Genomic DNA, 27014 nt, shown 5'->3' on the forward strand with positions numbered 1-27014 from the left:
GGATGTTTATTAGACTTTTGCTAATTGTTATTATTTTCTATGATGCAGAAATGAAATTTTGATATGTGGGAAATATTTAACCATTATAAATTTTAATCCACGTTAAACAGGTTAAACAATTATAAAATCACTTTGGAAATAGGCAGCACCTCTATTGACTGTTTTCAACGTTTTGCAACACTAACGCATCCAGAAAACAGCTGTTCGGACTCATAATTTTTTTTGTAAAAAGTTATTTAGGAAAAAGTACAACAAAACGTTGTTTAAGTGCACCATGACCCGGGCTGCGGGCACCGCGTAATCCGTAGTTCGCCCGGATCCGCGTATCACGATGAATCTGCGGCCGCGATGCCGCAAGTGGCTGCCACTGGCCACCCAGCAACTGCGACTGCGGAACCTGGCGCGAATTCAGGGATTCAATATAGTGTCCAGACCGCAGGAAAAGTCATTAGAGCAGGTGGAGCCGGAGGATGTGCTCCTCTACTACACTCTGCACACGGACAAGGACAGCGGGGCGTTCTACACAAGTGAAAAGCTGCCGCAGCGCCACCAGCAGCAAAAGTGGGCGGAGATCTGTGCAGATGACGAGGCCTGGCGGAAAACCAATGCGCAGTGTGTGTGCGTCAAGGTGTGGAAGCACTATCCGACAGAGCGGAGAGATGGCCAACCGGCTGAGACTGACCAAAGGACTAATGAGATGCACGGGTATCTAGTTTTCCTAGCTTCCAACTTAAACTTCCCTCATACTTTACTTCTTTACAGAAGGTCACAACTTACGCCCAGCCGGCTGCCACGCCCACCGGAGTTACTCTTCAGCTGGGGCGTTTACTTCTCCGGCCTCATACCCCTGTCACCCCTCACCCTGTCCCAGTGTGGACGGAATTGCCTGGTTTTCCAGCTCAATGGCGAGCAGTTTGCCTCTCCGTCGACGATAAGCGAACAGGGTCTGCAGTCGCAGCTGCATTTGCACTACCAGAACTACGCAGCGGATGAAGAGCTCGAGGAGCCGCAGGATGAGGGTATCAACTCGCCGGCCGTCAGCCGGAGTTCCAGTCCCGTGCTACGGATGAGTACAATGCGTTATGCCCAGCTGAAGTGCCAACAGCAGGAGATCCGGCGCAGCAACAACCTGGACAAGCTGCTCATGCTGCAACGTCTGCAGCGTTTGCATCAGCAGAAGATGCGCCAAATGGCCGAGGTTTGCCGGGAAATCGCCCGTCTCAGTGTGCACTGTGTGACCAGGAATGAGCTGCGCCTGAAGCCTCGCACCACATCGTTGTCCGGCGACCACTCCGCCCATCATCACCATTCCATGGGCCGTGCCCTGAGCGTGTTGCTCGCCGAGCAGCAGCTGATCGCGCCCCTCACGCTTTACAATGCCCAGCAGCTAACCAGAAGGATTGAAGCGCTAAGCAGCCAGCAACGACTGCTAAAAGCGGAACGGGAGACATTTCGCCAGCGCAACGATCGGGCCCGACAACGCCTGGAAGAGATGCGAGAAGAGCGCGAAGCACTGCAGCAGCAGCTCCACAGCCAGCGACATCGACTGGAGCAGGAACGCCTGGAGCTGCGCACCCTGTCACCCCAACATCTGGAACAGCGTGATCAAAGAAGACAAATAGTTCGACAGGTGGGAGTAACAAAGTAGATTCCTAATGAACAGCTGTTATGAACTATTTTTAATAGGTGGAGCGGAGGATGTCTACCCTGGTCTTGGAGCTGCAGGAGATCTACAACATCCAGAATGTGGGCGGACAGCAGTTCAGCATCTGCGGCATCGCCTTCCCCCACATGGAGCAATATACAAGCGATTCTCGCCAGGCGGCCAATGCACAGCTTCTGGAAAACGTCTCGCCGCTGGCGGTGAGTGCAGCCCTGGGCTACATTGCCCACATGGTGCAGATGTTGGCCATCATTATGGATCGTCCACTGAGGAACCGAATTCTGTATGAGCCTTCGAGGGCAAGGATTGTGGACGATATCAAGGAGTTGACCTACACCACCAGAGAGTAAGTGCAATCGGGTGCAATGAGTACTTATGTATCGATTTGTAAAAGGTTGATAAAAGTCGCATAACCATTATATAATTTAAGTAACTAAAAATATTGCAATGCTTACTTATGTTATTTTATTACAGATTTCCTCTGTACACACGCTCTATTTTGCCGTCGCAGCAGACCAAGTATGCCATCTACCTGCTGCGCCAAAACGTCTCTCAGCTGTGCTTCGACATCACCGGTCACTGCGATCTGCGAAACACCTTTGGCAATCTGCTGGACCTTTTCCGCACTCTTCGCTACATCGAACGGTCGCAAAGGGATGAGGTCGACGAGAGGGATGGAAAGGCAGGAGGAGCCGGTGGTGTAGAAGCACGCTTGGCCAACGGTCTAACTGCACCGCACTTGTCGCAGTCGCACTCGTCGGTGGACATGAACCACGTGCCATTGCCGACAAGCGTCAATGCGGTCAAGGATGCACTGCTCCAGCAGCTGTTGCCGCCCGGAGTGAGTCAAGCCCTGGCCATCGAGGGTTATGCGTCAACTCAACGGTAATATAATTCCCATTATCTTTATGCACAGCGTTACGAATAATTGTAAATATACTTCTCAATTGCGGTCTGATACTATGATTTAATAGTATGAATCTTTATGAATCAGACTATTAAGAATTGACATTTACATAGGTACCTTAAAGTACATTGTTAATTCGTTTCAGCATCTGTCGTTCGGTGGGCTCCTATTCGGATGGCGAGGACGAGTTTCGACCCCGACTGGAGCACAACTATTCCAACTCGGACTCGAACATAACGCTGCAGACGGAGCGTAGCTGAGCAAGTGTATTATGGCAGCGTATTGATCAAATGTCCACAAACACGGCAGCCTGACATAGGTGGCTCCTCCTGAGTGGTAAATTCGGATTGGTCGCGTATTAGTTGGAAATCATTTGTATACTTTTAAATTATCAAAGTCAATGGTAAGGCATATGCATAACGCTAACCATTGCGGGCATATTATTTTTAGCTGTTTAAGATCTCTGTGTAAATTCCCGTTTATTGTTTGTTTGCTAATGTAAGCTACGAATAAACATATAATATTTTATACACGCCAAATGTGGTAATTAATAGGGTGAATATATTTTTTAAGAACTGTAACTCTAAAATAACAATTTGTACTCGCGTTTTTGTGAAGTACAGCTTTCAAAAAAGTTTGAACTTACCGCCAAGTAGTGTTGAAAAGTGAAGAAAGCAATTGTTGCTTTATAACATAGGCGTAGGTGGTGACTTTTCTTAGCTAAAATATGGAAGCCTTGATAGCCTAACACTTTAATTTTTCCATTATAACTTCCCTACAAGTTTTAACTCGTGTTTTGGTAGTAACTTCATTTATTCCCTTTTGCATAAATTAAAATTTTTGCAGCCACGACTCAGACTCAGACAGTGTTGCAAAGCGCTCCGCCTTGCTAACAGTACTCTGTTAAGCCAGCTGATTAACGTTTGGCCAAAATTATTTCGCTGGCAAGTTGCTTCCGGGATTTTCTAGTTTTTCGTGCAATATCCGGGCTATTAATAAATAAAAAATGTGCTGGCAGAGGCCCAAAGCAGGGCCAAACAAAGGGCAATAGTTGTTTTTCTAAATGAAAACGCGGAAACCTTGGAAATTCGAAGTGCTACCCGAATGGCATGTGCATGTGTGCGTTGTGTGTGTTGTGTGGCCCGGGCCTTGGCCTTTTATTTAACGAATTCGTATCAATTAAATAAAAACGCTGAGCAATAGAAGGCACTTGCAATCTAATAGTGACGATTTGGTAGCCGGCAACCGTTTCGACCGATAAGCGGACCTCCACCACGGGGAATGCCTGCGATTTACGCGTATATAATGTTTACCCTACCTGTTTACCGCTCAAATAAAAAAAATGAAACTCAGGTGTGATAAGGAGCGGCAGTGAAGTTTACACCTGGAATTGCTCAATGGAAACGTGGCAATAAGAAGACTGCTTGGCATTTATTTTTATCTAGAGTATAAACAAACACGGCTAATAGTGAGGGGAAAATTGCATATCCAATTAAGGTGTTAATAAGTTCAATTCGGGCGCCAAAAAGCAAAGGCACCCACACTTAAGCCAACTACGCTTGCTGCCTCTCTTTCACTCTCTTCTGGCTCGCTTCAATATGGCTGAGAGCAAATTACCGCTACGCGATTTCGACGAAGAGAGCGAAACGGACTCAGAGACGGAATTACTCATACGCCGCGATGTCCCGAGCGTTAAAATCAACAGCAGCGGCAGCAGCAACCACAACAACAACATCAACAGTGGCAGGCGGCGCAAAAGCTCAATGGGCTACAGTGGCGTCGACGTCGACGTCGGAGCCAGCAGCTCTGCCGCCGGCGGCCGAGGCAGCTTTCTGGGCAATCTCTTTGGATCCCACAGTTTTGGCTCTGCCGCCGGCCAGATACGTTATAGAAATGAGCGGAGTCGCGAGCGCGCCAAGAACTCCAACGGCATCTATAGCAGCATTTCGAAACTGGCGCAATTAACGCACACGTCATCGGGCGTCGCGGGGGCGGGTTCGGTCGGTGGGAGTGGCACTCCCGGCGGTATTGGAGGTATTGGAGTAACCCCTACCGATGGAGTAACCACTGCGGGAGTGGGAGCAGGAGGATCTGCTGCTCCGGGGGATCACATCAACAATGGCGGTACGCACAGCACCATCGTCGATCCGGAAAATGGCTCCTCCACGGTCTTCTACCAGCACAACCGGCGGAAGAGCAAGAGTCGCAGCATTGGCAACGTCTGCAAGCTGTGCCTCTGCAGGTGAGTCTCTGTTTCGGTGCGATCTGCTCGTTACCCTTCGTCAACGCTGCGTATGCGCAATATTTCCATTTCACTGCTGCAATAGTGCAGTAGCGGGAATCGCGGGAAAGTAAATAGCGAGGCAACAGCTGTTCACTGGCCAGCAAAACATGGGAAAGGTGTTACTCCCTTGACAATAGATTTTTTTTAAAATCTAAAAATGGTTATATATAGTGATTTAACCAACAATTTTTTTGAACAAAAACATCGTGGTTTTCAAATAGGTACATTTTTGAAATAATATTATCTCTTAATACTCTTTCCTTATCGCTTTTGCCTACATAAATTTTTAGGTCAAGTGTTTTTTTTTACTTTTTTCCATTCAACAAATATCACCATCTTATCAAAATTATTAAAAGAAATTTTTGTAAATTCCTAAAGGCGTTTTTTTTGTACCGCAGCACTGGGTAGATACTTTTCGTAATACCTCTATAAATATTTATGTATTGTTAAATAAATTTCAGGTCAAGTGATCTTTTTGCCTTTTTCCATTTAACAAATATCACCATCTTATCAAAATTATTGCAAACAAGATTTTGTAAATTCTTAAAGGCATTTTATAAAACTTTTTTTTTAGCTCTTTGCTCTGTTCTACCGGCAATACTAGGTAGATACTTTTCGTAATACCTCTATAAATAATTCTGTATTATTAAATATTTGCCAAGCAAATCAAGAAAAACGTTGACCTCTCTTTCTTGGCATTCTATCACTTTCTCGATTCAACACATTTTATGCCGAACAAGTTGTTGTTTTGTTTTTGGCACTTGGAATTGTTTATTATTTATTCGGTCTGAGCAAAAATCTTTTTGAGGCTTCTGAATCGCGCAGAGTGAGCCAAATTGGGTTGTGTTGCAATTTTACGAGTACGTTACTTTTAAATTAGATCTTTTGCGAAATACATTTCCAAGAAAATGATTCTAGCTGAAGGCGAGTGGAGAGATGTATGGGCCGCACATGTATGACATATATGTACAACAATGAATGCATCTATATAGCGACTCCGAGATATATTTTTAATTTAGCTAATTAGAGAGGGAGCACGAGAGAACTTTTGAGAAAGGCGGCACATGCGAACGGGCGAATGGGCTCACACGTCTGAAAGTGGATCGGAGAAAGAAAATTAAAAACATTTCGGTTTCTGCGCTGCGACGTACTGCAAATCGATAAACGTGACGACTTCCAGGTCTGGGGGAAGATTTCAACGAATGGAAATGGGAATAATAACAAAAACACGGCTATAAATAGTGGCCAAGACAGGCGAGATGGTTGGGTGACAAGGCATAAAGTTAACGCAAACATTGAGCCCCCACATTTCTTGGCGGAACTCTAATTGCCGCAAAATGTTGCCCAAAAACACACAACTCCACCCGTTACCTGTGCATTTTAATCGATGTTTGCCGTGTGACTTGAAACCCGATTAGTAGGCGAGCAAAAATTAAAAAAAAAAAAACCAAAATAAAATAAAAACGACTCAAGAAGTCACCCAGAAATGCTAAAAATTCCGAAACCAGTTCCCAACGCTTTGGCTCCCCAGCTGGTTTGGCTACACATTGTTGTTTTCAAGGTTTCTAAAAAATACAAACGAGTTGCACAGAAGAAGTCGCTTTGTAGGGTCTTTTCGTTGTTTGGTTAGTGGCAGCTTTTTGTGTCGAAAATTGAAAGTTTCTCAGCCGCCTTTTCGCCGCTTATCAGAATCAGGTCGATTGTTGACCAAATTACCGAACGAAGCCACGAACTCCGCAATGCGTCATTAGATCCAGTGATAGTAAATTTAAATTCAAAAATTTTACAACGGTAGCAACATGAGGTACTCGGAAACTTTAACAAAGAAAAGCTCTATGTGAAAATCTATTTGTAATCTATGTGAAAACCTATTTGTAATCTTCTATGTGGGAAAAGTAAACAGATAGACTGTATGACAATACCACTGCTCTGGAGCTAGTTATACATTTTATAGATAAAATATTTTTCAAAAATTGCTTTTAATTTTTGTTTTAAACTATTTGAATTTATCAAAGTGTAGATTACGTCTTGTTATTAAAAACAAATTTGTGTAGCCTTATTCAAAAGACGGCTCATCATTATGAAATAACAATCGCCCATTCCAATGCCCCAATGTCATCTTTTGATTTACAAGTGCGTCTTTAACTCTTTGTAGCCCTCTTATCGCCCCTGACCACAACAGACTCAAGTTTTTTCTGAAGGTTTAGTTACTCAGAGCCCAGCTTTTCCGCCTGTTCGAAACTTTTCCCGGTTTTTTCGCTTCATATTCGGCACTCAACTCCGATTGCCGTTTCGGTTATATGTATGAGGCTCAAAGATTTCGACAGGCCGATTAGAATTGCAAAGTGAGGCGCCATGCGGCACAGTTTGTTGGTGTGATTGTGGCAGCCACGGTGGCCACTGTTGTGGAACCAACTCGGCATTTATGTTTCCCTATGTACGAAAATATTCCACTACTCTATCGAGGCGGAGATAAACCGACTGCTGTTTACACATACATTATTATATAAATTAAATTAGATTGAATCAATTTCTTTCCAAGAGTTCAATGAAATATTAAAACCTGTTTAATAATTATTCAAGGAATCGAAACAGTTGTAATTGCATTAAATATGACCATTGCCAACTGACGACAGACATTTCCCAAGCTTTTTTCACTACACAGCGAGAAATATTGAAGTACATTGTTCTTGAATTGAGAACATTCGTCCTTAAAAACAGTGTAAGAATATTATGATATCAATGTTCTCAATATTGAGAAGAGAAAAGTTAAATTGAGTTTATTTAACCGTTTTTTGACATACACTACTGACTGGAGTAAAAGTTTAGTTGTTGAGATAGTTGTTGAGATGTAAATACCGACCTCTTAACTTTGAAAATGTCATTATATTTTTAAGAGTAATTTCATCTCACATGAGAACGTCAGAATTCCCTATGTGTAAGCCTCATGCAAATTGGTCAGCCACGCCCCCATTCTCCCATGTCCGCCTTCGCACCACAAAACTGTCAATGGTAACGCCTAATGTTATTATTTTCTAGTCGCCGTTAGCTGTTTATCTAGTTGCGAATGCAAATGGCTGGGAAAGGAAAAAGCAAGGCCAAAGGGGGCTGGGCGGTGAAAAGCGAAAACGATTGACGCCCGCAACTTGGACTGGCATTGTTTTCCACCCACCGGCAATGTGGGCTAATAACCAAAAGCCAAGTCACACTGTTTATAGCTCACCTCGTTCCATTCCGGTTACCCGTGGAAGGGTATATTGCACACGTGTTTTCACTCCCTCCAAAGCAAACATATTTGACTCTTTCCGTAACAACCATATGTGCATTGAAATAAATTAGTAATTGTATTCAATGTATTATATTTTTCCCATATTTAACCTAACATATATCTTTATTTCAAGATTCTTATTTTAAGTTTATTCATGTGACTTCTAGATTTCGAATTTCCATCTTGCTGTTTAACCACATTATATTCATGTGCACAAATTGTAGATATGAACTGTTTGAGTCACAACAAGATTGTTTTCAGATCATTGGTTTTTTGTTTATATTTTTAGCCTGTTTGCTTTGTGGGTGATACTATTTGAGTTTGTCTCTACGCGATAATTTCATTATGGTAAGTTTTTTTTACAAATTTGAGAGACGTTATAGGGAACACATCTTGTAAAGAGAACAATTATATTTGGGGGAAAAAAGGTGTGTTTCGTTTTAAAGACCAAAACAAAAACTGATTGGATATTAGTATTTTTCCGAGCCCCAACCAACTCACTTAACACTTATCTTTGGCACTAAATTGTAAAATAGTTTATATGCAGTGTGACACACAGACGTGAAAAGAAATGGGTTGAGTTAGTTGTGAGGGGAGTATGCATAAATTAGACAAATCATTTACTCAGTTTTTCAATAGCTCTTTTAAGTGGGAAATAGTTTTCTCTTTGCCGCTTCTGGCGTTTTCGCTGCTCTTTATGTGCGGTAAACTGTGTTTCCGTCTAATAAGTTACATTTTTTTTTGGTTTTTTTTTTCTAAGGTGGGGTCTTAAACTGGTTAATCATTAAAAAAAAATAATATACATAGATAATAAGTTGATAAAAGCACGCTTGTATTATAGGAAAGTAATCTCTACTTAATAGATAAGGAAAGTAATGCACTTTTTCACCTATCCATCTATTACACCTATTCCGAAATACCATACTGCGGAATGGTATATTGTTTTTTTATTATAGGACAGAGATAAATTTGATACTTTGTTATCAAACCATAAGCCGTTGAGCGAATAAACACATTTATCTAATTACTGAGTTTGAAGGTTTAATAGTTGCAGTATAAGTTGCAAATATTTGTTTACGTGATGAAGTAATAAAGATTCAAACTTGTCACGTTCGTATTTCAACTGTTAATTTAATTTATGTTATCTGAAATAAGACCATTTGTTTGGTTGTGCTTTCCTATTGTAATGAAACTCCTTTTGGAAATGATTTAAAACCAAAATCAGAAAAAGAGCACACTTTCGCAGATCTCAATAATGGCAGCTGTTTAAAGTCTATTTTTAATGGGAAAGGCGGAACACAATATTTGCTTGGGCAGTGCTATGCAATCGAATCTGCTGAGGTCTACAAATCGTTTTGAAATTTCCAGTTAATTGCTCAGAACGAAACGAATTGCGGCAATTGTTTGTTATGGCCGCTGCAACTGTTGACGAGTGAATTTCAATTCGAACAGAATGCCTGAGTCTTTGGCAGAATCACATTTCGACCGATAAGCGTTTCGCTAAATGGCGAAAATACATTAAAAACGCATCTAGGCGTATTTAAATAGCGTGACACACATCGGGATTATGGAGAAAGGGCAGCCCGCAGGCTTTGAATATGGTTGAAAGCGCTGACTTTGAAGTGCAATGTGAGTCACACAGGTGAGTTAATAATTCTGCGGGCCCTTTTGTTAGTTTTTTTGGACTTTTGCTGCAGACAAGTCGATGAACTTTCGCTGAGCAGATTTGGCAACTTTTTCTTATGAGATCATGACACGAAATCGTCTGGCCAACTCGCATGAATGTGTGTGTTATATTGACAAAACTTTGAAGCGCGCTCTATTCGCACACGTCTAGCACAAGCGGCCAAGTAGAATGGTCGTTAAAAATAAAAAAAAAGCTGTAGAAAAACAAGTTTACTCGTGGGCAAACAAATAAGAAGAGCATTCCGCGCTGATCTAAGACAGCTGAAGCGTAGACAACCGGCAAGAGCTTATTTAATTAACACTCGAGTGCTAACGAAAGCGGCGAGAAGAGCTGCTGAGTCAGTCGTAAAGGGGTCATAAAATTGTTCACCCTACCATTCCGATTATTTGAACTGCGCGCCCTCTGTAGCGTTGCCAGATGTGAGGAACAGCGAACAGTGGCAGCTCTGGTAGAAAGCAAACATATGGTCGTCTCTTTCCCGCTTATTGATTTCTCTGGGGAACCAAAGACAGGGTTGTTAAACGCGCAGACGACGCAGTTTTCATACGGAATTTTCACATTTGTTTTGTGCATAAGAATTTTGGATAAATTCGAACAACATATTGCGGAGTTTTGCTAGTGAATGCGTGTGCCATGTGCCGCGATTGTGATTATGTGAAAAGGGCCGAAGGAAAACAGCGAATTGAAATCACAGCTGCCGCCGAGAACAAAGGCTGCACCGTCATAAGGCTACAAAATTAAATTGGCACAGCTTGTAAAGTGATTGCGAATCTCGGCGAGAAAACATGGATGACGCTACCTCCCAAAACTCGGCTGCAACGCCCATGACTCGCGAGAATATTCCGCTGTTGAATCGCCAGCGGAACCGCTGGTATCTTTTTAGGTGTGAATCATCAATTAGGGGATTTTCTTTTGCTTGCTTATCATCTTTTTTCCAGTGTATTTAATCTTAATAACAGTTAATCGGTCGGGTTTCAACGTGTTCCCTCTCGCTCTAACACCCGCAAAGCCACGCTTTCCACCTCCCACTCGCTCACTCTCTCTCACTCACACAAACACCCACACATACACCCACATGTAAATGCATACACATTCCCCTGACTTTTGTTGTTGTCTGAATTTTCACTTTTGTTTATTTTTCGAGTTTTATTATCGATTTTCCACTCAAGGTCGTCTCCCTTAAATGGACCCATGCACATTTGTGATTGAAATTTTAATTCGCTTGACGAAGCACTTGCCACCATATAGGGTTTTCCCATTAGCATATGAATATTATAGGTTCAAAAGCTGTTTAGTGTACCGTAAAAGGTTCAGGTTCGTGGGAAATTGTTTGAATATGTAAATAAATAGTTGCAAGTGCCATAATTTTTGGTTATTCCAAGTACAAAAAGATTAATACTTTAAAATTGTATAAGTATGAGTTACCATTGCTCGTTTTGGTTTATCAAACATGTTTCTAAAACCGGACAAAACTAGAAATTTAACTGAATTTCTTTATCGCTCATTTGACGACTCACGTATAAGTTTTTCCAAAGAACTTTAATTCAATCTTTAAAATTAGTCCTTAAGCTTATAACAAATATTCAATTGTTAGTTATAATTTATTAATTATTATTAATGGAACAAAAAAATGCAGATTAGATTTTATGGGTTAAAGATAGTTTAATTATAAATGGTGATTAGATAAGTTCCATAATAAAAAGAAATAGTTGTTTAATTCCAGTATTTGTAACAACTCATTCTTTCCGTTATTTTTCGAAATACTAACCAAATTCTATGTGAAACAATAAGCAATTCGAAACGATTGATAAAATCGCTCAAATGACCGAAGCTTAAAGCTCGTCACCCCTCGATCCATTCCATAAGAGGGTTATGTGTATGACTGGGGAGATCGGCCGGAAGGATGTTCCTGGCTCACACTCTTACCGAGAGCAGCGTGATACTGATCCTTGTCTGTCTTTACAGCTGCTGGCGCAAATGGTTCCGGCCACGAGAACTGAGGGCCCGCACCGTAAATCTGGGCCGGGTCAATACGGAAAAGTTTCCGCCCAATGAGATCCGAAACCAGAAGTACAACTTCATCACCTTCCTGCCGCTGGTGCTGTTCGAGCAGTTTCGCTTCTTCCTCAATCTGTACTTCCTGCTGATGGCGCTGTCGCAATTCATTCCGGACATCCGGATCGGCTACCCCTATACCTACTGGGGTCCGCTCGGCTTCGTCCTGATGGTCACCATTTGCCGGGAGGCGGTCGACGATTTGCGCCGTCATCAGCGGGATCACGAGGTCAACTCGCAGAAGTACAAGCGTCTGTCGGCCACCAACGGCAGCGGCTACGAGATGGTTCCCAGTTCCAAGCTGAAGGTCGGTGACATCATAATCGTTGAGAAGAACGAACGTGTGCCCTCGGATCTGATCTTGCTGCGTACCAGCGATCGCAGCGGATCGGTATTCGTGCGCACGGATCAACTGGACGGCGAGACGGACTGGAAACCCCGCCTGGCCGTCCCCTACACCCAGAAGCTCAGTCGCGACTCGGAGCTGCACAGCATCGATGCCAGCTTCTACGTGGAGAAGCCCCAGAACGATATCCACAGCTTCATCGCCACCTTCTGCATGGCGGACGGCAGCGAAGACACCGGTCTTAGTGTGGAGAACACTCTGTGGGCCAACACCGTTGTGGCCGCCGGCACAGCCACCGGAATCGTCATATACACTGGCTGCGAAACGCGCAGCGTGATGAACAACTCACAGCCGAGGTCCAAGGTGGGCCTGCTGGACATGGAGATCAACGGATTGACCAAGGTGAGACTCAATAGTTGATAAAGGTCGAACCAATGTAATAGAAAGAAGCTTTTAGTGACTAGACTCTTCATTATAAATAGTGTGCTCCATACAAACGGCAAATTAATCTATTTTTGATCTTCACAGGTTCTGTTCTGTGCCGTGCTTGGCTTGTCTCTAGTCATGATGATGCTGAAGGGATTCGGCGGTCCCTGGTACCGATACATGTTCCGCTTTGTGCTACTCTTCTCCTACATCATTCCAATCAGTCTGCGTGTAAATCTGGACATGGGAAAGGCTTTCTACTCGTGGCAAATGCAGAACGACTCTAACATCCAGGGAACTGTAGTGAGATCAACTACCATACCCGAGGAACTGGGACGAATCTCGTACGTACTGACCGACAAGACGGGCACACTTACCCAGAACGAGATGGTCTTCAAGAAGATCCACCTGGGCATAGTGTCGCATGATGCGGACACGTTTCATCACATTGGCCAGATGATACAGAAACTTTCTGGGAACATACTACAACAGCAGCAAGGCAGCGTTTCTAGCTCGAGCAGCGGCGGAGAGTCGAACAAGCCAATCATGTTTGCCGGCAACAGGATGCGTCGTCCGGAGGGATGGCGTGAGTGGGAGGCGGTGCGAGCACTGGCCCTGTGTCACAATGTTACGCCGGTGAGCGATGACGAAGACAACCGATCGGTATCCACGGCATCGACCGTCACTGGCGGCAACAACTCGCCAACCAAGTCTGTGATAAACATCGAGGCACCTGGCAGTACGGACACGGAGCATCAGTATCAGGCTGCGTCCCCAGATGAGATAGCGCTGGTAAAGTGGACTGAGCAGGTGGGCTTGACCCTGATTGCCAGGGATCTCAACACAATGACTTTGCAGGTGAAGACCCCCAGCGAAGACAGTAAGTAATTCCATAAGCAATCTTTACCAGCGGCTGATTTTTATCTTTATTCTCTATCCAGATGACATTCTACTGCACTACCAGATCCTGCAGCTGTTTCCCTTTACTAGCGAGAGCAAGCGCATGGGAATTATAGTGCGCGAGAGCAAGTCAGGCCAGATAACGTTCTATCTGAAGGGTGCTGACGTGGTTATGTCCAGCATCGTTCAGTACAACGACTGGCTTAGCGAGGAGTCTGGCAACATGGCGCGAGAAGGACTTCGCACTCTAGTGGTAGCCAAAAAGGTTCTCACCGAGGAGCAGTATTCCGACTTTGAGACGCGCTATAATGCGGCTCGACTCAGCATCACCGATCGCGTCGCCAAGGTGGCGGCAGTCACGGAATCCCTTGAACGTGAGCTCGAGCTGCTCTGTTTGACAGGCGTGGAGGATCGTCTCCAGGAGAACGTGCGTCCAACACTGGAGCTGCTGCGCAATGCCGGCGTTCGCGTTTGGATGTTAACTGGCGACAAACTGGAAACCGCATGCTGTATTGCCAAGTCGTCGCAGCTGATTGGCCGAAATCAGGGACTGCACGTTTTGCGTTCCGTTAAGACGCGAACGGATGCCCACCAGGAGCTAAACAGCTTCCGACGCAAGCAGGGACATGCTCTGGTTATCTCCGGCGAGTCCCTCGAGGTCTGCCTGCAGTATTACAGACCAGAATTCCTGGAGCTGGCAACGGCCTCGCCGGCAGTTGTCTGCTGCCGCTGCTCGCCCACCCAGAAGGCCCAGGTGGTGGCCCTCATTCAGAAGCACACAGGCAAACGAACGTGCGCCGTGGGAGATGGTGGCAACGATGTCAGCATGATTCAGCAGGCAGACGCCGGAGTTGGAATTGAGGGACGCGAGGGAAGACAGGCCTCGCTGGCCGGCGACTTTAGCATTCCGCAATTTTCGCACATCGCTAAGCTCCTGCTCATTCACGGCCGCCGGAGCTACAAACGTTCGGCGGCCCTCTCACAGTTTGTCATCCACCGCGGTCTCATCATCACCACCTTGCAGGCGGTCTTCTCGGCGGTTTTCTACCTCAGCTCGGTGGCCTTGTACCAGGGCTTTCTCATGGTCGGTTACTCGACGCTGTACACTATGTTTCCGGTCTTCTCACTGGTGCTTGACCAGGACATCACATCGGAGACGGCCGTCACGTATCCGGAGCTTTATAAGGACCTGTCCAAAGGACGCAGTCTTAGTTATAAGACCTTCTTTATATGGGTACTAATCAGCATATACCAAGGCGGCGTCATTATGTACGGAGCGCTTATACTGTTTGTGGATGAGTTTATTCACATTGTGGCGATCAGTTTCTCGGCTTTAATTATGACTGAGCTTATTATGGTGGCTCTCACTGTGCGCACTTGGCATAGGTAAGCGGTGGCAACATTCTTGAAATTTAGATTAGATATTTATTCGAGACTCCTAATTGCAGGTTAATGGTGCTTGCGGAATTATTCAGTTTGGCGCTCTATCTCATTTCATTGGCAGTGTTGCATGAGTATTTCGGTAAGTAAAGCTTGAAAACAGTTAATAATTCTGTATAACATATTTTATTTGTTTTTAGACTGGGAGTTTATTTGGTCGTACGATTTTCTATGGAAGGTTTCCCTCATCACGCTGGTCTCCTGCTTACCATTGTATATAATTAAGTTTTTGCGTAAAAAATGTTCGCCGCCCTCCTATTTGAAGCTTTCTTAGAAGGTGGCTTGGCAGAAAATTTACAAATTACAATTTTCACAGACCTTAATTTTTTCATTTCTTTCTGTTCGCAATTTAAACTTCCTTTATTATTTAGCACTTGATGTGTTGTTTTTTTTTTAACTAAGCAGCCATCCTACAATTACATCCCTGGATTTGCCAATTCCCTCACCAACCCAAATATACGTGATATCAGGTTAAACTCCCCATCCTCGACACACACTTTTGCTTCATGATAATTTTGTTTAAACTTCGAAGTTACATAAAGGCAAAGTGATTCGATTATTGTAATTTAAATTAAACCAATTCTTATTTGTAAGCGAGGGGAGCAACAGTTTTAATATGTATTTCAATTTTGTATACCTGTGTGTATTGATTAATATTTAAGTCGCAGAAAACCAAATTATGTTACTAATTATTTAATTATAAAATAAATTAATAATTGTATCTATGACTAAAAATGAAATCAATTACAATGGTATAGAAAGAGCTGTAAAACGAAAAATAGATTTTGTATAAGGATTTAGAAATCGCATTGGATTGTGAAATAATGATTATAAATAAACATATATTAATTAATTGATACAAAATATGGGGATTTACTATGATAGGCGAATTACTTACTGGTTCCCAAGACACGGTAAGATAGCAACGGCAACCGCGAAACTTTTTTGTATTGTACATTTTTTATTTACCATTTTGCTTGACATTTTGTTTCTGTTTATTACTAATTCACAATTCTTTGCTTGAAATACATAATAATTTTAATAATATTTTATATTATGCATTTACGCACACACAAACATACTTACGTAAGTAAGTTAATGAATTTTGTGTTCTCTTTTTGTTGGTAATATAATAGTTTAGCTTTTGCTATGCTTTTAAAATGCATGACACCCATTAGCGTTTACACTTTCATGGTTTTTCTAACAATTTATTATGTTCGGTTTTCTCTTCTTACTTGCTTGGTTTTTGAAATCTTGTTTCGTTACTTTGTTTTTAATTGCTTAGCAAAACTTCGACTCATTATAGGTTGAAATGATGAAGCATTGTTTTACGATTAAATGCGCAGAAATACTTTTGAAGTAAACAATTTGGTTGTCTGTTTTTTCTTTGTTAAAATTTCACAACATTGAAATTTTATTTCTTCGTCAACACATGCAGTTTTTTAACTTTTGTTTTTGGTGTGCTTTGTTAATAACATTTTGATTTTCTTTGTATACTCGCTTCAAATTGCCTTTGCTAATACTGAATTCTGTTGAGCCTTTCGTGTACTATCTGTTGAGCCAACTGCTTGCCAAGAACTCATTTGAGCAACCTAATTCAACTTTTATGTCGGTGTATAAAAGTTTTATCCAATCATTTGGGTTTCTTAAAGCTTTTCCATTTCCTCATTTGTTCAATCAACAACTTCAACTCTAATTCTCAACTTGGGTACAGAGAGCTGAGCTACATTTTCAAGGGTATGGGGGATGTATATATTGGATACATATTTTGTAGACATATGCATGTGTGTTGACATTGGGTTTCGTAATCGTTCACTTCTAATTTACTAAAAATCTACAAAATATAATATTTGAATTTTTCTCTGCTAAATATATTCTGCATATACATACTTTATAATGGTTGTTTAACATTTATACATTTTTCTTTATGCAAGTTTTAATTGCTTATGTGTGGTTCTTGATGAGGTCAACTTTGATTGGTTTTATTTGAAACTTTTGTATTTTCGTCTATTTGAATATCTTTATTTTAAGAATGATCTTGTCTAATTGTTGATATGTGTTTACTGTTTTATGTTGTGGCTAATATGAAATATTGCATTTTGATTTTTATTTTTACAATTCCAAAAAGGTTTAACAGTGTCCTTTCATGTGTTATTTTAGTTTTATTTTTTTTTTAGATTTTTTCTTTGTTTTAATAATATTCAGTCTATATAAACATTCATTTATACATTTATGCTAAATTTTTGGAAAACAAATTGGGAAAATGTGCGAAACTGACACAAAAATGATGCACATTTTGCAGTTCGTTAACCAAAACTGGTAAAATTCCTCTAAAAAGAAATTGGGTTCAAATAATGTGGAAATAAGAATACATGAATAGCTGTGGATGATCTGTTTTGTATGGGAAAAAGTGTTCAATTAATGTAAATCTATCAAAAATTAATGGTTGTTTACTTTACCTTGCTATGCTTTACATATATTTAATAATGTAAGTATAGTTAGGGCATGCTATTTGCTCTGCATTCGTTTCTGTATATTCATTTAAATATTTTGTTATATTTGCTTTTATTTTGCTTTAGCTTGCTAACACATTCCTCTTGACGAGTTTTATTCAATGCATTTGATTTATAGTTTTATCTTTCATTGCTGTTTCTGAACGTTTTTTCAAGTTGGCTATACCTTTTCACGTGATCTGACATTTGTTTCAACAGATTCCTGAATCCTTGCTATGCATTTGAATATAGATAGAAATCGATCAACATAAACGAAATCAACTATTTACATATTTCTGTAGGTTTCCGTTTGGTTATAAATCTAATCACTGTTTTCAGTATGTGGTAAGTAGCTGTTCAAGTCACATATTCGCAGAAACCAACGAAAGCAAAACATCAGAGTGTGTTTAGGGTACAAGAATTTCGGTACTTATTTTGTTTTCGAGTCGAAAGTAAAACGTTTTGCAATATACTTTTCAACATCGTATGCTAAAATATTTATTTCTGATATTGTTATTCGTAATATATTACGTCGTGCTTTGTAGAATAATGTTTATTAGAGTGTTTCTAGCAGCGATTGAGCTTGCTGGGAAAATATTCATATAAAGAAACGTATTTTATGTTATCAATTCACTAATTACTAAGCAAACCAATGCCAAGCATGTCCTAAAATTAATGTTGTTTGCTCTACTTCTTTTACGGCTCCATTAAGCTCCTTTAAAAAATTGCCAATTTAGTTTGCCATGTCCCCATGCTCAATAATCCAAAAGCCCGATAAGATCCCGAATTATCTCTATTAAATCAACTGCTCTCGGATGTTGATGCATGAACTGGCTTCACACCTGCACCGATATATATAAATTCTGTGGATAAATGGTTAAATTAGCTATGTAAAAAAGTTCCTAACTTAAATCATTGTAGGCAGTATGTCAGTTTGTTCTTTTCTCCAGCTTTTGTTCGATTTAAATTTGGGCCGAAATCAACTGTTGACAGATAGTGTGTTAATTTTTCTGAACACAATCGCGTTATTAAGACGATAATTAGATAACTGAGCTCCAAACAAAAAATAGGTGATTTGTTCAATACAAATATCATGTTCAACTTAGTCCATTAAAACGTTTTAAACCTTTGGAACGACTTGCCGATAGGATTACCCCTCATAAACAAAAAGAGTCCTGAATACACTCAACGGTAATCCCTCACTTAAAGGAACATCTCTAATATTCTCTAGACCTTTGTCGTGCTATATGTTCGCATGCCATTCGGCACACGGAAAAGCGTCTACACATTTAAAAAAATTGGCAAAGCTTTTACAAAATTACGAAACTACGGTTACAAACTACTTTGCCAAAAACACAATACCAAGTGCAATACTGATTTGAGCCCGATCAAACGATTTGGCCTGGCAGGTATTCGAGAACTGGACTAGACCAGTACCGAAAGCAATTCTAAAAACTAACCACTGTGCCACTCATGCCAAGTGGCGCTCCTCCTCGCAGATGGCGCTCCGCGTCGCCTCGCACTGGGCACAGTGCTTCTCCAGAAACTTCATGGACAAGTGGAACGTATACCGGTGCCGGGTGCAACGCCTTTACATCTTGTACTCGACAATCTTGTTGGGATTGAGGAACTGCTCCCGTTGCGACGCCTCCAAATGGGCTACGGTGCGCGTCAAGGCCGAGCCCGATCCGGAACCGGATCCCGAACCTGGTCCTGATCCTGCTCCTGCTCCAGCTGTTGATCCCGAGGAGGATTTGTGCTTGCCATCGCCTCCTCCTCCGCCTTGTCCTCCGCCACTGGTGCGTCCGGTGTCCGTGCCAATGGGCTGGTACACTCCCTCGGCACTGATCACACCCACATTGACCCCGGCCACCACGGGCTGCTGGAGATATCCGGAATACTGCGGCGGCAGCTGGTAACTGCCCGGCGGCTGCTGCTGCTGCTGTTGGTGGCTGCCCGCCCGCGGCTGCTCCGTGTGGGCAATGGGGTACTGCTGCTGATGGGCGTAGTCCTGGCTGCTGCCCACAGCGCCAGCGGCAGCCACCGAGCCACCAGCTGCTCCCCCGCCGCCCGCCGATCCTCCACCTCCGCCTGCTCCTCCCCCACCGCCGCCCATGCGGGATCCAGAGTCATCGTTGAGACCCTCACCCATTTCCCCGTCGCGATTGTGCCGTCCTCGGATGCACAGCTTGGTGAAGAGCCACACACGTCCGCGGTAGAGGAGGTAGCAGCAGAAGTGCACGAAGAACGTAAAGATTATGGCGCAGGCCGTCACTATAATCGCCTTGCCCGGCTTGGTCCAGTCCATCATCGGGTAGATGGCAGTTTGGTTTTTCCTGCATACGGAAGCACCATTATTAATAAGGCGCATTTCCGGATATCCGGCTTAAACTCACCTGTCTGTGCCGCCGGCCAAGAAATAGATTCCCGTGAATATGGCGTAGGCCAGGCCAATGCCAGTGGTAAAGTAGGCGTGGCTCATCTTTATCGGGTGACCCACTATGGCCAAATCGATGAGCATTATAATCGTGTTGAGCACATGGACCATTATGTTTAGCGCATCGATCTTGTGGATTTCTGAAAGATTGATGGGGTCTTTAGTTTATTGTATTGTATTATAGTATTGTCTTATAAAACTAGCCATTTACTTGATTTCCAAAAAGCTTGTTAGCTCAATGTTCTAAGTCATGTCTAATTGTTCGTATTTTTTACTTTTCCAAAATGGAAAGGAACACCGTCAATTATATAAATTGATTACTTTGAATTAGTGTGGTAACAAAGTATACCGCCAGTAAAAATTCATATTTTCTCGGTTTTTCAAAGAATTTGCGTTAATTTTTGACAAATACTCTATTATTTTTTACTTACTCAAACAAAATCTTATCTACACATTAATTATTAATGAAAAATGTATAGGTATTCCAAAAATTTTCCGATATGTTTACTATCTATATATTTAATATACTATTATAAGGCAGGCTTTAGCAGAACTCTCCAATTTGAAAAGTCCCTATTTCGAGTCCACCATCATATCCCATTGGCTCTTAATGGATCTGCCTAAAAACTTTTGGTTTGTCGTTTGGCTGACGTAAAAGACCTCGAACCCAATGTCTTCGGCGGAGTCCAGGAAGGAGTAGCAGGCGAGGAAGTCTAACAACAGCATCGTGGAGCAGAGTGACTTGTCGATGAAGGGCGGTAGGTTGTCCCAAAATCCGGAGATCACCTGCGCCTGGAACACAATCAGCGGGCACATGATTTGCCAGAGCACAAAGTGAATGGCTACTTCATAGGCGAGTAGGATATCCAGCAAGTGGCTACAAATTACGGTCATCAGGATGGAGGAGAACGTGGCGAATATGCCCCAGGTAAGCAATAGGTACGCCACCGTGGGAAACTTGGGCAGCTTAAAGGAGCCCACCAGGAGCAGCACCGTCATCATGATTAGAATCTCCAGGCTGAGAAGCAGCACATGCACAGTGAACTGATACGATAGAACCGAAACCGTTCCAAATGCCAGACAGGCTGCAATGAAGTAGTTGATGAAGGCACACTTCCGGCGCAGCCACATCACGTTGATATAGACGCACAGCGTGGCCAGTCCGATGCCGAAGAAGCAATAGGTGGCCACATCGTTCGAAACCAGGGGATATCCACGCACCAGACCCGGCAGGATGAGCAGCAGGATGGCCACGAGAATGAACACCAGGGCGGTGCCGTAGATCCACAGGGACACCTTGAGACGGAGGCGGGCGACGCCATCGGTTGGCTGATCACTCATCGAGGTGGGTGTTCTCCTATTGTTTTGCTCGTTTCCCCGGGCGAGTGTCAAGTGTCAAAGGGGAGAGCTCGGCCTGACAGCCAGTATGTTAAGTGTAACCAGATCGGTATCAGCCCCGAATTTCAGCGTGCGATCCCTTGGATCCTTTGGCCCAAAGACCGATTACGAGGCGGATTCCAGCTTGACCGACAGCCAGGTAATACGGACGTCCTACGTGAGGAGGGAGGAGTATGTGGAGAGGGGAACTTCGATCACCAGGATTCCGCAGAGGTGTGAGCCCTCCCGCTGCCTGTTCCGCACCTACGTCTGCCTGCTGCTGGGCATCCAGGTGACCCTCGCCTCGCTGCAGTGGCTCGGATCCACGTACCGCTGGCGCCCCCAACTGAATCCGGCCAACCGCAGCCTGTCCGTCCTCCTGCTCCTGCTCTCGTGGATCAACCTCACGCTGGCCTTCATCGGCTTCCGGCGGCTGCAGTTCACCTTCCCGCTGAACTGGATCATATTCGGCTGCATCTTCGAGAGCCTCACGCTGCTGGTGGTGTGCCTGCACATCTTGGAGGGAGACATCACCTGGCCCTTTGTGCTGATCGGCATTGGTGTGCTGGTTGTTTATACTCTGCTGGGTCTGTGGGTGCCCGGGTTCCTCACCGCCAACCTCTGGATCCTCATCCTGGCCAGCATCGTGGTCTTTGTCATCTCCTCCGTGGCCCTGGCCATCCGCATGAATATGTGCTACTACGTGCCCACCAGCGTCTGCCTGGTGATCTTCGGACCCTGGGCCATGTTCAACTCCCAGAAGCTCTTCCTGCCCCGCCAGCGGACCGGCTATTTGTCCCACCAGTACCTGGAAGCGTCCGCCAAGATGTTCATAAACTATGCGTTCACTGTAAGCGGCATCGTGTTTGCCCATCGCTTTTCGGTCGACACTTTGGATGCCCACGATTAGCTGGGATCAGGCTGGATCAGAATTTAAGGGTTACTGGGCTGGGGCTGATCTTATTTGTTTTTAGATTTTTTTGTAAGTCTTTAATTAAATTGTCACGTGTTTATATCTAAGCAATGGGTTTACTGAATTTCTCGATATATCAACTAATATGTAAAAATCTATATACAAGTAAATTACACTAGAACCGTCAACAGTGCGTATAAGTAATAAGTAGATAAAATCACCATGGTGATGTGCATTCAAACCTCTCTTTTTTTGCATTCCTTGAATTGTTGAAATTTTTTGGTATACAGTCACAAATGGAAAAAGTTAAAAATCAATTACAATTCTACGTCAAAAATGTCTAGTTAATCAAGTACTATTGCAAATCGATTTTTGAACTATTTATTTTACGTATGTTTAATCCAAACCTACTTTTTATAGAATTAAAGTGTAAATTAATCATGGTTTTGTGAATAACTTTTGTAACCAATCAAATAGTACTGAAAATCGGATGTTATAAAGTGGATTTCAGATATATTCTAAGCTCCGAAGATAACTAACCATATTTTATATTTTTGTTCATCTTGTATCCCTTGAACAGACCAAGGTATAATCTTAATCTAACGTTATCCACTTACCGGGATTGTGGACTAGGAGCCAATAGCACATGGTGACGATGAAGGCATAGACAGTGGCACAGGTGTAGAGCACCCAATACAGGTGGTGCAGGCGGCTCTTCTTCGCCTGGCGCACGATCTCGAAGTCCTCGCGCTCCACCATCATGCCCTGGGTGACTATCCAGGCGGCCAGCCAGGCCTGCACCGTGCAGAAGAGCAGTCCCCAGTGGGTCAGGTAGATCCACCACTTGGCATAGTGGTGCTCGAAGTGCTCGTCCGTGCGCCCGATGTCCAGCAAGGAGCAAACCAGTGCCGCCAGGCAGGTGATGGCCGTTATCCAGCGGTAGAACAGGTAAACGATCCGCACCTGCGTGTTGCGCTGCCACTAAAGGGAGAGAAGATTGTTAGAACAGATCTCGAATTCCCCAGAAATATTAGCTTTTTGAGGCATTACCTAGATAACTGTTTAAAAAATTAAAATATTTATTATAATACATCATAGCATCATCATCAAAACATCGGCAACTAATATTTGTTATGTGTAAAATTAAGCATATACATTTTTCTAAAATCGATCTAAGTAAGAACTATTTTGTAATTGATTACGATATGTGTTCTATTTGTAGGTCATTAAAAATTTATAAAAATTTAATTTGGTTGAGACTTAAAAAGGCAATCATGGATAATTAATTTTCCCATCTTAAAAAGTTATAAAAATCAACCAAATTGGTTTTCTTAAAAGTTTTTTAAAAATAATTAAATTTCTAATTGAGTATATAACATAGTCCATTTAGAAGTCTATATACTTGCCTGACTTTAATGTGATTGATTTAATGATATAAGATGTAATGTTATAATTATAAACAGCTTTGAATAACATTATTATTGAGTATGGAGTATATTTCATTCACTTGTGCTAATAACTACATGAATTTAACCAAGCCAATATTATTATAGAAATAAATGGTGATTTGAACTTATATTGATTCTGATTTAAATATGATATTGTAAGAGTATATAGTCTTAATTGATTTTTAGAAAAGAGGCCTATTCGTGATTTTGTAATGTAAAGAGTTGTCTCACCTGGCACAAGTAGAAGTTGTGGCGATGCACATGGTCCGGGGTAAACTCCGGGAAGCAGCTGTTCCACAATTTGCTAACCATCATTCTCTGGTTGCCCAGGCAGCTGCCGGCGTTGGTAGCGAACTGATTGAAGCCCTCGCAGCTGTCCTGCGAAGGATACTGGTAGGAGTGGTAGGACTGCTGCTGCAGTTGCTGCTGCGTCGGCTGGAATTGCTGGTGTTGCTGCGGGTAGTGCGACTGATGTTGCTGCTGTCGCTGTTGCTGCTGTTGATGATGATGCTGCTGCTGCTGCTGTTGCTGCTGCTGTTGTTGCTGCTGCTGTTGGTATTGGTAGGGCTGGTATCGCTGGTCCTCCAGGACACGCTGCGACTGACCACCGCCACCCAGATCGGATCCACCCCTGCCCACTGCTGATCCCGCTGATCCTGCTCCTCCCGCTGCGGCTGAGCCGTGCTCCGTTTGGTACTCGTGTTGCGGCGGCGTCTTGTGGCTGTGCAGGCTGTCCCGGCCGCTGCCGCCGTATGGATGCAGAAAGTCCGGCAGGTCAAGGATGTGCGCCAGCTGCGTGGCCACCTCCTCGTCGTCCTCGTCCTCGTCCTCCTCCTCCTGCAGGTGGAAGAAGCGCAGTTCCTCGAGACTCGAGCAGTCCGTGGAGAGCAGGGCCTGTGGCAGGCACTCCTCGAGCAGGTCCTCCTCGTCTTCAGTGGTGCTGGCAAAGCCCGGCAGATAGCCGTAGTTGTCGTAGGCGTCGTACCGCCTGCGGGGCGTGGCCTTGTAGCGATAGCCAGCTTGCAGCTCCTCCGCCGCTGCCGCTGCCGCCGCTGTGCTCCCGTACTCCCGGAACGGCGAGGTGGAGACCGCTGATGCTGCCGCTGCAACGGCCGCCGGAGTGGGCGGTACCGGTGGTGGAACGGTCCGGGTGCTCCGGCTGCTGAAATAATAGTCGGTGGCTACACTTGGCGCCGGCGGTGGTGGCGGCAAAGCAGCCGGAACGGCCAAAGGGGGCAAGTAACCAGGCGAAGTTCCCGCTGAGGCTAACAGCGGCGTTGGCGAGGCATCGAAGTTGATTAGCGCCGCCGCCGGATAACCGCCTCCGGAATATCCGCTTACACTCCGGTACGGATACGGATAAGGAGTGCTGCCCGCTGTTCCGCTGCTGCTGGTGGTTCCTATATAGATGTGCGCCGATGTGGACGGCAGATGGTACCAGCTGTAATGGCAAAAGGTTGAACAATTTTCCAGTTTTTAACCGATTTTTGTATTATTCATATGGGTAATTTACTTTCAAATTACTTTTTTAAGTACTTTTCACAATTTTGAATACTTAAGCATCCATAATTTAGATGATATTCCTAATAAGGTTAGAAAATATTAGGTATTAGTATTCATATTTACTTTAAGCATTTTTTAAAATAAATGACAATGGTCTCAGTGTGGTATTTACATTTTTAAGACCACACACATTTAAATGAAATTTCTTTAGATTTACTTTATTAATGGTAATAAACCATCTACCTTTTAAAGCCAACGGTGTTGGGTACTCCTTAAGACCACTTTTAAAAGTGATTGGTTGTTGAAGAGTATCTTGAGAAATATGATAAGCAGCTTGGTGCAATTGTAAGTTAATTAAGTATTATTAATGAAATGATTTGGGAGTCAGAGCTTTAAAATGTTGCACATTAGCTTGCTCTTAGGAAGCTATTCAAAAATTGCTAATCTGTATTTTATAACGGACGATAAGTGGCTAGGGAGGCTTGAAAGTGTTGATATATGTTTTTATATTTATTCAGAAAGGGTTAGAAGTTAAGTGGGTGTGATATTACCTGGCTAGGTTGCCGCTGCCCAGACCGAAGCCCAGGCCCAGTCCCAGACCCAGATCGGTGTTGGTGCTGCCGCGACTGAAGTAGTAGCTATACTGTTGCTGCTGCTGCTGCTGTTGCTGATGCTGCTGCTGCTGTTGTTGCAGTTGCTGGTGCTGCAGCTGCAACTGTTGGGCCGCAAAGAGCTGCTGCTGCTGGGCAATCTGCTGCTGCTGCTGGTGGGGGGCTGCGTAGCCGGTGAGCCAACGTTGCCGCAGGCACGAGTAACTCTGCTGCAACTCGCGCTCGAGTCGCTGCAGCAGCAATTGTTGCTGCAGCTGCTGGATCTGCAGTTGCTGCTGCTGCTGGGCTAGCAATTGCTGCTGCACGAGCTGCTGGTGCTGTTGCTGCTGCTGTTGTTGCTGCTGTTGGCCACTAATTGGCACCGCTCTAAAGTAAAACTGCGCGTAATCCAATGTGATGGCGTTCCTCTACAGCTCCGATGCGCGTCTACGACACTCACGCTTGGCTATTGTTCGCTATCCTTATCCTCGCTTCCTTCGGTTGTCCTTTGAGTCCTTTGTGGCTTTTGCTCCTGTTGCAGTTGCAAGTGGCAAGACGTCTGAGCTGTAAGTGGAGCAAGGCACAGAGATAGAGGCATTGAGTTGAGTCGACTGCTTTTCACATGCGAGTGCATAATGTACTAATTAGGAGGGCGTTAAGCATACGCCGCGTAAGACAAGTTCAGGCGCGTAGCCTGGTAGGGGAGTATTAACCTGTGGGGTTCTTAAAAGTATTTCCATATATATGCAAGCAAACTGCCTTAAACTATAAATGCCACCAAATGCATTTCAAATTTGATATGAATAGAAACATATGATCTCCTTGCTTTTTAACATTTTTCAGTTTCTATAAAGTTTAACCTGTTAATTAATTATTTGAAAAAACCTTTTTAATTTAATACCAACTTTTAATTTTGAAAGTTTGAATGTTATGCATCTATTAATGGCATATACATAATAACTTTTGGCTAATTTTAAACAAATGTATGAAACTTTAATAAAATCAGACCAAGTTTGATCAATAAAAATTTTTTATTGCTGCCAATTTTGAATTTTAAGAACGAAACTCCTTATTTTGAACTAAATCAATGGTTCGCTTAATACGATTTCGCTTAACACGAGGATTTGTAGGAACGTAACCCCCGTGTTAAGCGAGGGCCAAGTGTACACTTTAAAGAAGCCTTTATCTTCTAAAGTAATGTTAGAAAATCCATCACTGATGATTCGTCAGCATCAAGTTATTTAAATAATTTTCATTTCACCATCAGATTTTAATATT

At 43.3% G+C, this 27014-nt stretch overlaps 5 protein-coding genes across 7 annotated transcripts; 3 read left to right on the plus strand and 2 right to left on the minus strand.

Moving 5' to 3' along the window:
- The first annotated feature begins 174 nt into the window (after window positions 1-174).
- Uvrag (UV-resistance associated gene) lies at window positions 175-3102 on the plus strand. 2 transcript variants are annotated; one of them, XM_017089909.4, is made up of 5 exons: window positions 175-705; window positions 766-1630; window positions 1687-2009; window positions 2138-2548; window positions 2716-3102. In XM_017089909.4, exons 1-5 carry the CDS (start codon window positions 332-334, stop codon window positions 2828-2830), a joined length of 2088 nt encoding a protein of 695 aa, XP_016945398.3. In that variant the 5' UTR covers window positions 175-331; the 3' UTR covers window positions 2831-3102. The 2 variants fall into 2 exon arrangements, with proteins under 2 accessions (XP_016945398.3, XP_016945389.3); XM_017089900.4 differs by having other exon boundaries at window positions 176-705; window positions 763-1630.
- Window positions 3103-3498: 396 nt separating this feature from the next.
- Window positions 3499-15831, plus strand: LOC108020707 (probable phospholipid-transporting ATPase IIB). Of its 2 annotated transcripts, none has more exons than XM_017089078.4 (6): window positions 3499-4812; window positions 11775-12612; window positions 12739-13516; window positions 13578-14922; window positions 14985-15058; window positions 15117-15831. In XM_017089078.4, the coding sequence occupies exons 1-6, from the start codon at window positions 4169-4171 to the stop codon at window positions 15248-15250; spliced, it is 3813 nt and encodes a 1270-aa protein (XP_016944567.3). In that variant the 5' UTR covers window positions 3499-4168; the 3' UTR covers window positions 15251-15831. The 2 variants fall into 2 exon arrangements, with proteins under 2 accessions (XP_016944567.3, XP_016944575.1); XM_017089086.4 differs by lacking the exon at window positions 3499-4812 and adding an exon at window positions 10315-10692.
- On the minus strand, window positions 15359-26370 carry hbt (headbutt). The gene is made up of 6 exons (XM_036822800.3): window positions 26359-26370; window positions 25698-26164; window positions 23875-25084; window positions 22813-23176; window positions 19865-20045; window positions 15359-19804 (listed from the first exon to the last, which is right to left on the minus strand). Exons 1-6 carry the CDS (start codon window positions 26368-26370, stop codon window positions 19060-19062), a joined length of 2979 nt encoding a protein of 992 aa, XP_036678695.3. The 3' UTR covers window positions 15359-19059.
- Window positions 20399-21246, minus strand: LOC108020264 (uncharacterized). Its single transcript, XM_017088390.4, has one exon. It carries the CDS (start codon window positions 21244-21246, stop codon window positions 20479-20481), a length of 768 nt encoding a protein of 255 aa, XP_016943879.3. The 3' UTR covers window positions 20399-20478.
- LOC108020274 (uncharacterized) lies at window positions 21332-22302 on the plus strand. The gene has a single exon (XM_017088403.4). The coding sequence runs from the start codon at window positions 21332-21334 to the stop codon at window positions 22190-22192; it is 861 nt and encodes a 286-aa protein (XP_016943892.2). The 3' UTR covers window positions 22193-22302.
- Window positions 26371-27014: the final 644 nt, after the last annotated feature.

Source organism: Drosophila suzukii, chromosome 2L, assembly GCF_043229965.1.
Source record: "Drosophila suzukii chromosome 2L, CBGP_Dsuzu_IsoJpt1.0, whole genome shotgun sequence".
NCBI classification, from domain to species: domain Eukaryota; kingdom Metazoa; phylum Arthropoda; class Insecta; order Diptera; family Drosophilidae; genus Drosophila; species Drosophila suzukii.